The 12,500-nt window shown below is 35.6% G+C and overlaps 1 protein-coding gene across 1 annotated transcript in view; it reads right to left on the bottom strand.

The window, feature by feature from the left end:
- The window catches only part of LOC106879862 (uncharacterized), a 340,042-nt gene that overhangs the window by 134,913 nt on the left and 192,629 nt on the right, over nt 1–12,500 (bottom strand). Inside the window, exon 3 of the mRNA XM_089349477.1 lies at nt 5,184–6,561. Coding sequence (XP_089205603.1) covers nt 5,184–6,561 — 1,378 coding nt within the window. The remainder of the gene's footprint in view (nt 1–5,183; nt 6,562–12,500) is intronic.

Raw genomic sequence — 12,500 nt, 5'->3', positions numbered from 1 at the left:
GCGATATTTCATCTGCCGTTACGTTCTGAGTTCAAATTCCACCGAGGTCAACTTTGCTTTTCATCCTTTCGGGGTCGATAAATTAAATACCAGCTACGCACTGGGGTCGGTGTAATGGACTTATCCTCTCTCCCATAATTTCAGGCTTTACGCCTTTAGTAACCATTATTATTATTATTTCTCTTTATCACAGGTTTTGTTGGATTCTTGGAGTCTTACATGCATAGCAGGCTTGCTATCTGCAGCCTACGGTACCATATTATCCATTCTTTTCAGCTATCTAATACTTTCCTGGTCATTATTATTATTATTATTATTATTATTATTATTATTATTATTATTATTATCATTATCATATGTTTGACTTTTGCTTTGTATTTGTACAAGTTGACTCCAAGTCTCACCCAGAGACCTCAAGAGACAACAAGTTAGAAGTTCCAGTTGGTGTTATGCCTAGGGTGTCATATATTTGGTTTTGCATATGATATTCTTCTAGAGAATTCTTAAGAAAACATAAGAACATTTATAAGTTTGTTTTAAAATTTGAGATTACATAGACAGTATTTTACGTAGGATATGGGCAGTTCCCATGAGCACTATTTCTTGAATTTCTGCCATTTTAGGGTTTCTTGATATCTGAGTTAGGTAAGAATCAGTCCCTTTTTCTATCATTCCTAGGGCACCTATGACAACAGGTATTGTTTTAGTCTTCAGGTTCCACATTTTACCAGTTTCTATTTCAAGATCTTTATATTTGATCAGTTTTTGGTATGTCTTGACAGATACATTTATGTCGATTGGGACAGTCATATCAATGAGGAGGCATGATTTTTGTCTGAAGTCTGTCAATATAATAATGTCTTATTATCATTATTATTATTACTATTATTATTATTATTATTATTATTATTATTATTATTATTATTATTATTATTATTATTATTATTATTATTATTATTATCATTATTTTTGTTGTTGTTTTTGTTGCTGAAACTCCTGGAGACTTACATGCATAGCGGGCTTGCTACCTGCAGCCTACGGTACCATGCTATCCATTCTTGTCAGCAATCTAATACTTTACTGGTTATTATTATCATCATCATCATTATCATCATCATTATTATTATTATTGTGATTGTTGTTATTATTATTATTATTATTATTATTATTATTATTATTATTATTATTATTATTATTATTATTATTATTATTATTATTATTTGTCTACTAGATAACTAATAAAAACAAAACCAATAAATTAATCGATTGCTTGACTAATCATTTAATCGGTCAATGAATGAATGAATGAATCAATCAATCAGTTGTCTTTGTGATGGAGGAATTTATACAATTCGTTCGTAAGAATTCTAACAATAATATCCAAACTTCTATAAACCTGTGATGAGATACTCCGTTATTGTTTTGTTTATGGAGTTGTTGAAATCTTGCTGGTAGTGGGGAGGGGTTATTTTTGCTGTTCAGCCCCCCCCTCCATCTAATTGGTCATCTATTGTTTTAAAATATCTTGACTTAGCTACGGTTGGACAACCATTAACCGCATTGTTTGTTCTTGATTTTGTCAACTACACAGTATTCTAGTCAGTTGGGCACTGTCTGCGATAAAAAAACAGCATTATGACACAATATACACTGCCAGAAATTTGGAAATGATATGCTGTAGTGCATGGCATTGGCACCGGAAGCTCCAACAGGAACATTTCAGAGTGTTTGGGTGTCAATCTGAGGACAGTGCAATCTGAGGAGTGATAAAAATAAAACATCCAGTCAACATTTTGGAGTGATCACAAGTGAAGGCGACGTTATACCTCCTTTCGTCTTCTCACACGGCCTCACACGCAGCACGGTGGCCTGCATCAAGTGCTTGGAGGAGGTAGTGCTGCCCTGGGTGAAGAGGGTGGTTGCTAGAAGACTCTGTGTCTGGCAACAGGACCCTGCACCATGCCACTCAAGCAGGAGAATCCAGTCATGGCTGTCAGACAATTTCTGCGACCACATCATCCCTAACATCTAGACACCGAACTCCCCAGACTGCAACCCCCTTGATCATTACGTGGAGGGTGCTATTGAGCGAGAGACTAACAAAACTCCTTGTAACACCAAAGATGAAGTGAAGGCAAGGATTATGGCAACATTCACCAACTTAAATAAGGAGATGGTCCACAAGAGTTGTTGGAGATTCCGAAGTCGTCTGGAAGCAGTACTTGAAGCCAATGGCGATTTTATTGAATGAATTTACTCTTTAGTATTTCGAGATATTTTAATGTAATTTTGGTCAATATATTTGTTAAAATGAGATGTCAGTGTTGTTTTCATTTTTGCGTAATCTAGGCGACATTTTATTCACCGTATACTATATACATATATATATAAATATATATGTATGTATGTATGTGTGTATGTATGTATGTATGTATGTATGTATGTATGTATGTATGTATGTATGTAGGATGTATATGTAAATAAAATTAAATAGGTATCATTACCATTATTAATAATAATAATGATGATAACAATAAAGTGACTTGCAAGTTTGTACCTTTATAGGTAAAATAGAAACAAAATTCAGTACCCTACTGAATTTTGTTTACGCGCGCGCGCACGCACACACACATACACATACATGTGTATGTGTGTGTGTAATAACACACATACAAACGCACTCACACACACGCACAAACATATATATGTATATACATACATACATGCAGATAGATAGATAGATAGATAGATAGATAGATAGATAGATAGATAGATGGACCCTTACAAACATGCTTCCATACTGATTCATACATGCATTCATGAAGCTATATCTTCCTGCACATGTTCATACATATGTATGCATGTGTGTGTATGTATGTGTGTTTGTGTATATATATGTGTGTGTGTGTGTGTGTGTGTGTGTGTGTGTGTGTGTGTGTGTGTGCATGTGTGTGTGTATAAGGTACGTTTCATGTGTGTGCAAGGTACGTTTCAAAAAAGTAATGATGATGAAAGCTATAAAGTTCACAATTAATGGTAAGTTACCTATAAGAGCAGGTGAGAGAGAGAGAGAGAGAGAGAGAGAGAGAGAAAGAAAGAAAGAAAGAAAGAAATAAAGAAAGACAGATAGGTAGCTAGATAGACAGAGAATGAGAGAGAGTGTGTGAGTGGACAAGAAACAGGCAGACAGGGTGAGTGAGTGAATGAGATCTAGAGATTGTGATTAAGAAGAAGACAGCGTAAGAGAGAGAAAGAGAGAAAGAGAGAGAGAGAGAGAGAGAGAGAGAGAGAGTGTGTGTGTCTGTGTGTGTGTGTGTGTGTGAGAGAGAGTGGCCGAGAAACAAGCAGACTGGGTGAGTGAGTGAATGAGATCTAGAGAGATATAGTGACTGAGAGAGAGAGAGAGAGGGACAGACAGGCAGCCAGATAGATCGAGAAACAGAGGAACAGAAAGTGAATCACACACACACACACACACACACACACACACACACACACACACACACACAGCTAGACAGACAGGTACAACGCTGGGGTAACAGCCCCGTAGAGATGATATAAAAAAATATGGGACGAAAAAGTAAGAAGATAGAAGTAGAAGAATCTCGAAGAAACTTTTATTTCTTTCCCCCAACGAGAATACTACGAGCGCAAGAGGCCCACGATTACCAGTAATAATAACAATAATAATAATAATAACAATAATAATAGTAATAATAATAATAATAATAATAATAATAATAATAATAATAATAATAATAATAATGATGATGATGATGATGATGATGATAAATGAATAAAAGCCATGGAGCTTCTATTCTTAGTTTTCTTTCGAATGTTCTTCTGCCAACTTTCTTCCAGTCTCTCATTCTTCGTCTCCAGCTCTGCTATTTTTCTCATTCTCTCACGTATATGCTTCTTCTCTTTCTTTCCTTCTTTCTTCCTTTCCTTCTTTCTTTCTTTCTTGATTTGTGTTACTATTTAAACATTTTTTTTTTTTCGTCGTATTTTCTCAACCGATACTTTTTCTTATGCCCTGCCTATCCATTTCTTTCCTTCCCTTCTTGCTGTTGTTGTTGTTGTTGTTGTTGCTGCTCTTTTTACCTTTACCTCGTTACCTTACCCCCGCAACCCCCCTCCGTCTCTTCCCGCCTGACTTCTTTTCTTGTAATTAATATGGCTTATTAAATGGGGCGCCCGCGCACAAACACACATACAAACACGCATATATTAAACACATGCATGCATACAACACATACATATTATATAATATACTTATAAAATGATTGTATAGTTCTAAGCATATTATACGTGTATGTATGTATATATGTATATATATATATATATACATATATACACACACACACATATATAGGTAGGTAGATAACGGGAAAGAGAAAGATAAATGGTTAAGTTTAGATGTGTGTGTGTGTGTATTCATGAGAATGTGTAACGGCATGACAACAATAAAAAATGTTACTATATATATATAATATATATATATATATATACACATATAGATATATAAAGAGAGAACGAGAGAGAGAGCGAGATGTGTATGTATATTTATATGTATATATATATATATATATATATATATATATATATATATATATATATATATATATATATGCACATATGTGAGTCATGTAAATATATATATATATATATATACACACACATATATATGTGTGTGTGTGTGTGTGTTTGTGTATATATATATATATATGCGTATATGTTCGATATGTTATGTATGTGTGTATGCTCACACACGTGTGTCTGTGTACATAAAACATATTTACATAAGATCACAGAGGATGATAACTCAAAAACAAAAGTAAATGAGAACATCAACAACATCCAAAGCAGTAGCAGCAGCAGCCGCAGCAGTAGCAGCAGCAGCAGCAGTAGTAGTAGTAGTAGTATCACCAGCAAGTGCTATGCTATCGACAATAAGTAATGAGAAACAATCACACATACATACACAGCAATAAATACGCAACCACACACACATGCATATACATACATACATATGAACAGATGCATGCTAGAATGAATGAATTTATGAAGTTAGTTGATAATGTTTAAAATTTATAGAAACAGATAATATTTAAAATTTGTAGAAATATATTTAATAAATACACACACGTTTGTTATAAAGAAAAAAAAAGAAGAAAACTTACCGAGTTCATCTTCTAAATCGTGTACCTCCTGCATCAACTCTTGGCGTATTCTATCCTCGGCCGACATGTTTTCAGTGGCTAACGCCGCCTCTGCCGTCTTTTCGCTGTTGATGCGATTTAGCTCTCTTGACATGCGCGCGTTTTTAGCTTCCAGTTCCGCCATTTTTAGGCGGTGCGTTGCAGCCTCCTTCTCCAACTGCTTCACCTTGTCGGCATCACGTGATGCGGCCAATATATCTTGGTTACTATTTGTAGAAGGAATGCCAGGAACTCTGTCTATTCCTTCAGTCGGCGTCCCGACATTACAACCGCCAATGTTGATGCTGATACCGTGGCTACCACTTACAGAAGCTGCATCGCCTATTCTGTCTGTTCTTGTTGCAGTCGGACTTCCGAGGACTGGACTTGTTAGAGAATGCTTGCTACCTGGGCTGATCACTTCATCGCCCTTGGTGCCAACGAGGGTGGTTGCTAAGGGTAGCTTAAAGCTCTCTTTACTCATTTTACGCATGTCCTCAGACATCAATCTCAGCTTGCTATTTAGTTCTTTATTGTCAGTCTCCAGCTTCTTTACTAAGGCCTTCAGTTCTACGTTCTCTAAGGCAGCATCGTCTGCTGTCACAGCTGGTACTTTATGAGATACTTGGAATTGAAGCTTACGATTTTCTTTGATATAGCGTTCGTTTTCGGATTCGATTTTGACAAGTTTGTCCCTTAATATACTCGCTTCTTGCTGAACATGAGTTAGCTGACGGTTGAGATCTACGACTTGGTTGTCACTGTCCAATGACCGGCTCTTTTTCAAACGGTTCTGTTTCGTATTTATATTTTGGACTAAAGCCGAAAGTCTTTCAATCTCTCTGTCTTTTTCGATAAGCTTCCATTTAAGCTCATCGGTTTGTTCAGTTAATTCCTTGATTTTGTCTTCGTAATAAGCATTCGGTGTGGTTGGTTCAGGGATTGTGCTCATCTCTTGCTCTTTTTCCTCTATACGTTTCTCCAGATATTTTACCTCTTCCTGGAGGCTGTCATTCATGTGGTCTAATTCGGCCACTTTACGCCGAGCTATAGCGTTTTCTCTTTCACTCATTTCGAGCATCAAATTTAATTCAATTTCTTTAGCTGCCGACCCAGCATCATCAGATTTCTTGGTGAAAATAGTTTTGGCCGACATCAGCTTTTTAATCTGTACAGTAAGACTCTCATTTTCTTCTTCAAGATCAGATAGCTTCTTGCGCATGTTTTTGGCCTCCAGTTCGGTAAACTTCATCTGTTCTTTCAGGTCATTTTCTCTCTCTAGAGTATCGTACAATTCTCGCATCAACTGCTGTGGTTCGGTTTCTTGGCTACTTTGTTTTGGAAGTTGACCCAACATTACCTGCAACAGAAGAGAAATAAAATAATTGTTTGTGTTACTCATGAAAATTATAGCGAACATTTCTTTTATTATTCATAGGCAAGCTATAAAAAAATGCAAAGGGCGAGAGTAGACAGAAATAAGAGATAGGTTGACGGACAGAGATTAAGAAAGGAAGATATATAGTCGGTTTGTCATATAAAGTTAGAAACCGAGAAAAACAAAGGAAGGGGATAAGATTGCAGATTCGAAGAACACAAGTGTAACTCTGTTGGGTAATTGAGGAAATTAGAGAGTTGCGTATAATCTTGTGGCTATGATTTATTCTTTCTTAGACAGAATTATGAAATATAGAATAGATTTTATATATAAACATTACGAGTTATGTCCTGTATTTAAATAAACGTTTCTGCTATGTATTGAATATTCTCAAGTCATTAAAATTCTATTTCACTTTTAGAGAAATATTGTCATGCCTCGAAATTAATTTATTTTGAATTTTTCATTGAGACCGTTTATAATGAGTTGTGATATGTGATGTGAATCTATTATTTTCTCAATTACTCTTTCTTCCTTTCTTTCTTTCTTTCTTTCTTTCTTTCTTTCTTTCTATTTGTGTGTGTGTGTATGTTTGTGTGTGTATGTTTGTGTGTGTATGTTTGTGTGTGTACATACATATACATACACTCATGCGCACACACATGTAAAATATTTATATTCTGTCTAGTTAGTCTACAGTCCCTAGCTACTCTGGAGTTTAAGAAAATACAAGAGAATTATATAAAAAACATCATTAGTCTCCACTAAGTTTTAGAATATTCTTTCGTCTAACAGTCAACACTAAATGGATTATCATTATAATTTGTCTGTGACTCTGTCTCCTGACTTCTTTTCCCTCGACTGTACTTCAGTTCTCCTTCCACTCTCTTTTTTCCTCCTCCTCGCCATCACCGACACCTGATCGCACGTGGGATGTTGGCGATTTTTTTCCCTCCTTCTTCCTTCTCTTCCTTTGGACTTTCCTGTTTTTCCTTATTCCGAAGAAGAGCTATACCCGAAACGTAAAACAACTACTCTCTTCTTTCTTTGAACATCTTATTAATACATTATTTGTGCTACGTCCTCACGTTTGTTTGTTATTTCTTTTTCTCTGAGCTTTTTTGTAATTGACCATATATATATATATATATATATATATATATATATATATATATATATATATATATATATATATATATATATACATACATACATACATACATACGGGGTTGGACAAAAGTCACCCGACACTAAATCAAAATTCCGTAAATATCCGGTCATCCCATAAGTTCTGTCCAAATTTTGAATAAAGAAAACAAGTGGTCAAATGTTATATTTAATTGAAATTTAATCATCAATGTATTTTTCCTGATTATCTATGACTTCCTTCCATCTATTTACAAGCTTTTTAATCCCATCAATGTAAAACTCTTTTGGTTTCAAAGCGAAGAACTTTGAAATGTCAGTTTCGACCTCCTCCTGGCTTGCGAAAGTTAAGTCCCCCAAATGATTCTGTAAACTACGAAACAAATGGTAATCTGAAGGAGCAAGGTCGGGAGAATAAGGTGGATGAGGAATTTTTCCCCAACCAGGCTCTTCGATCTTCTGTGATGTCATCTTTGCAGTGTGGGGTCGTGCATTGTCCTGATAAAACATCACTTCTTTTCGATTCACTAAAGTGGGTCGTTTTTTTCTTTAAAGCTTGTTTCAAACACTCAAATTGTTGAGAGTAGACTTAAGCATTGATTGTTGCATTAGGTGGTAACAATTCAAAGTGAATTACTCCTTTGCAATCCCACCAAATAGAGAGAAGAACCTTTTTCCCATGAAGTTCCCTTCTCGGTTGTTGTTCAGCCTTTTCCCTTTTACGAAACCAGTTTACGACTTTTAACATTTCGAAAGAAGATCCATTTTTCGTCACCAGTCACAAGTCTATCCAAACAGGGTGAAATGAGTTAGCGAGAATGGAGAGAAGAGCAGATATCAACTCGGGATTTGCGGTTGCTTTCGGACAATTCATGAGGCACCCATTTTCCAAGTTTAGGAACTTTTCCAAGTTGATGAAGATGACGATGAACAGTTGTATGGTTTGAACTAAGCTTTATATACGACGGACTTCTTTCAATTTCGGTCTACGAAATCCACTTGCAAGGTTTTGGTCGACCCGAGTATATAGTAGAAGACACTTGCCCAAGGTGCAACGCAATGGGATTGAACCCAGAACCATGTGGTTGGTAAGCAAGCTACTTACCGCACAGCCACTCCGGCGCCTATCTATATATGATATGTATATATATATATATATATATATATATATATATATATATATGGGAAATGCTTCTTTCAGTTTCCATCTACAAAACCCTCTCACAAGGCTTTAGAAGACCTGAGGCTTTAGAAGACACTTAGCCAAAATATCACTGAATGATATTGAACCTGGAAACATGTTGGGAAACAAATTTTTTAGCACACTGCCTGCATCTATATATATATGTATATATATATATAGCCAATTTAAAGAACAAATAATTATATTTATTTGACGTTCGGTGAAAGGAGAGAGTCGATAATGTTTCGAGCATAACTCTTCGTCGGAAAGAGAAAAGTCCAAAGAGAAAGAAGGACAAATCGCCTCACACACATATATGTGTATATATATATATATACAGTTGAAATTTACAGAAAAGCAAAAGACAAAAACAAGTGTGTAAACAACAAGCAGGTGTTTGGTCTGACGCTCGGGAAGGTGAGAGAGTCCTTTACGTTTCGAACCTACGCTCTTCAACAGAAAGGAACACAAGGACATAACAGAGAGAAAATATGTATGTATGTATGTATGTATGTATGTATGTATGTATGTACGTATGTATGTATGTATGTACGTACGTATGTATGTATGTATGTATGTATGTATGTATGTATGTATGTATCTATCTAACTATTTATTTATCTCTATATATATACATACACATGCACTACGTAAGTATGTATGCATATGGATCTATATTTGTCTATATGTACGTATGTATGTATGTATGTCCGACCTCAGTAACATCTCTCTTCCTCCCCTTCTCCCTCTCTGTCCCTCTTTCTCTGATACAACATTCTCAGGACACACCCCCTCTGCTCTGTTATCTTTTCAATGTTCCTCTGCAAAATTTGAATACTTCAATGAAGTTTGTCAATTGCAGCTGATTGTGTAGTCCAAAGTATTGTGTGTATGCGTGTACATATGCATGTTTAAGTGTCACTCTCTTCGTCTATACGTATACGTGTGCGTGAATGTGAGTGAATCTATGTATGTGTAGTGTAATATTCTGTCTTCTCTTTCTTCTTCTCCTCCAACCACTCTTTTCTTTCTGCATTCCAGCCGCGTGATAGCCAGACAGAAACCAACGAACTAAAAGTGTTACTTGGCCTTCGATATATAAATGTGTTTCTGTGTGTGTGTGTGTGTTTATATATATATTTATGTGTGTGTATGTATATCTATATACATATGTGTATATATATATATATATATATATATATATATATATATATATATATATGTACATATGTATATACATACACACATACACACACACACACACACACACACACACACACACACACATATATATATATATATATATATATATATATATATATACATATGATAAAGAGAGTGTAAGTGTGAGAGATACACATACATTCAAATATATTTGTATATACATATATATGTTTGCTATGTAGGTATATGTATTATATACACAGTCACACGCACACATACTCATGAATGTATGCATAACTACATGCGGACACACACATATATATATATATATATATATATATATACGTATGTACACACACATGCATGTATGTGTGTATCTGAACTGCCCTTAACCTTATGTGAGTTGAAGAGCTTGTGATCTCTGTGCGTGGGTGGAAAACTTGAGTTAAGGAATTCCTGTGTATGTTCGTGGTAACTTCTAGGTTTTGTGGTCGATTAAACCAAATTACATTCCTATTTCTATCTGTTTTCTTCTACGCAGTATGTGGTGCCCAAACTATATAAGCTAGTAATTCTCTGGAACTGGTTCTAACTAACATACTTGAAATAAAAATGAGCTTAGAGAAATAACTCCGCGTGGCCAGTGGTATGTATTTGAACAACAAACAAAAATAGATATATTAAGTACCATACAGCATGAAGTCTTCATTTACAAAAACATTTTCACTGCTAGAGGATGTATCATAATCACCAAAGCTCCATGTGAGAAGGGGAGGCAACCTCGAAAATCAAGAATTTAAAAAAATTGGCATGCCATTAACGAAAAGGACAGGCTTTTTGTCTGGAGGAAAAAAAAGGACTGTCATAGATACAACAACCAGTATCATCACGACAATTGTCTAAGCTTACCTCCAGTAATCAAGAGACTTAGACTTATACAGAAAAGTGAAAAACACGTTTATGGCCAAGTAATTTGCATGATTTAAGGATGTCATGATAAAAAGAGATGGCCTTATTGACGATATTTAATACAAGCATAGGTCAGCGACACTCCCTCTTATTCCAGATATGAGGTTCCTATTTATGGTTGGCGACTACTTTAAAATTCTCTGTACCAATATTTTGTCTCACGGAAGTCTGTAGATTTTACTGTTTCCGTGTCTTTCAGTCTAATTTTGTGCTTTGAAAGTTGACTGTCATTACGCCAGTTCTAATGTCCATGTTCAATTAAATTTCTTACTTAAATATTCTTGTTAAATCCTTGTTTAATCTACCTGTAGTGTGTCCGGTTCAGTGGTTAGAGCTTTGGGCTCACAATCATGTGGTAGTAAGTTCGATTTCCAGACTGGGCTGTGTGTTGTGTTCTTGAGCAAGACACTTTATTTCACGTTGCTCCAGTTCACTCAGCTGTAGAAATGAGTTACGACATCACTAGTCCCACACTGTATCGACCTTTGCCTTTTCCTTGTATAGCATCGGTGGCATGGAGAGAGGAGGCTAGTATGCATGGGCAACTGCTGGTCTTCTATAAACAGCCTTGCCAAGACTTGTGCCTTGGAGGGAAACCTTCTAGGTGCAATCCCACGGTCATTCATGACCGAAAGGTGGAGGTGTTCTCTCAGTGTGTCAATTCACATTGTATGAAATTGTTAAGCCATCATCTCTGTACATTCAGGAGCTAAAGCTCTACATATACAACAAACAAAAAAGAGACCCGGTTGGAGAAAGTAAAGTCATGACTATACTAAACTCCGTACAGTAAAAGACTGCTTACTGCAGTGGAAAGTGTGGCCTTGTTCTATTCTGTGTGAAGATTTAGCATAACCGGAAAAGAACTACTAAATTTAGGCTCTTTCCCTCTACTACGTTCTACTTGTAAATAATTTTAATTAATTGAAATTCTGAGGATGTCTCCTCTATATCTTGATCAGAAATAATCTTTCTTTGCTCTTTAGTAAACCTTCATTTAACAAATCTACTGGATGAGAATGGATTTGGAGTTAAATAACAACTGTGGATGTCTGAAGAAGGGGAACAATTAAATTCACGACACAACAGAGAAAAAACATAATAATTCCATTTAACTGTGAGTTTGAGCCTGTCTCCAGACTAAAGAGTAGCTATAGGAGAAATCCAGGTGAGCTGATATGAAGATAGTGATGCGGATAAACAGGATAAGGCTTGGCATATATATATACTTAAATACATACACACATACATACATACATGTAGATACATATAACTAAATATATTCAGAAGATAAACACATATGTACAAGCATATAGAAATTCATATATAAAGAGAGAGACAAACAAATTCACGTTGGGCATAAAGAATTTACATATATAAGTGTATATGTGTGTCTATGCGCGTAGAATAGCATAACTGGATATAGTTAAATAATCGGATGAGGAGCGGCAATGGCCTT

The sequence above is a fragment of the Octopus bimaculoides genome, chromosome 3, assembly GCF_046866305.1.
Source record: "Octopus bimaculoides isolate indiv1 chromosome 3, ASM4686630v1, whole genome shotgun sequence".
Classification (NCBI taxonomy): domain Eukaryota; kingdom Metazoa; phylum Mollusca; class Cephalopoda; order Octopoda; family Octopodidae; genus Octopus; species Octopus bimaculoides.
This window is presented reverse-complemented; position numbering and strand designations above follow the sequence as displayed.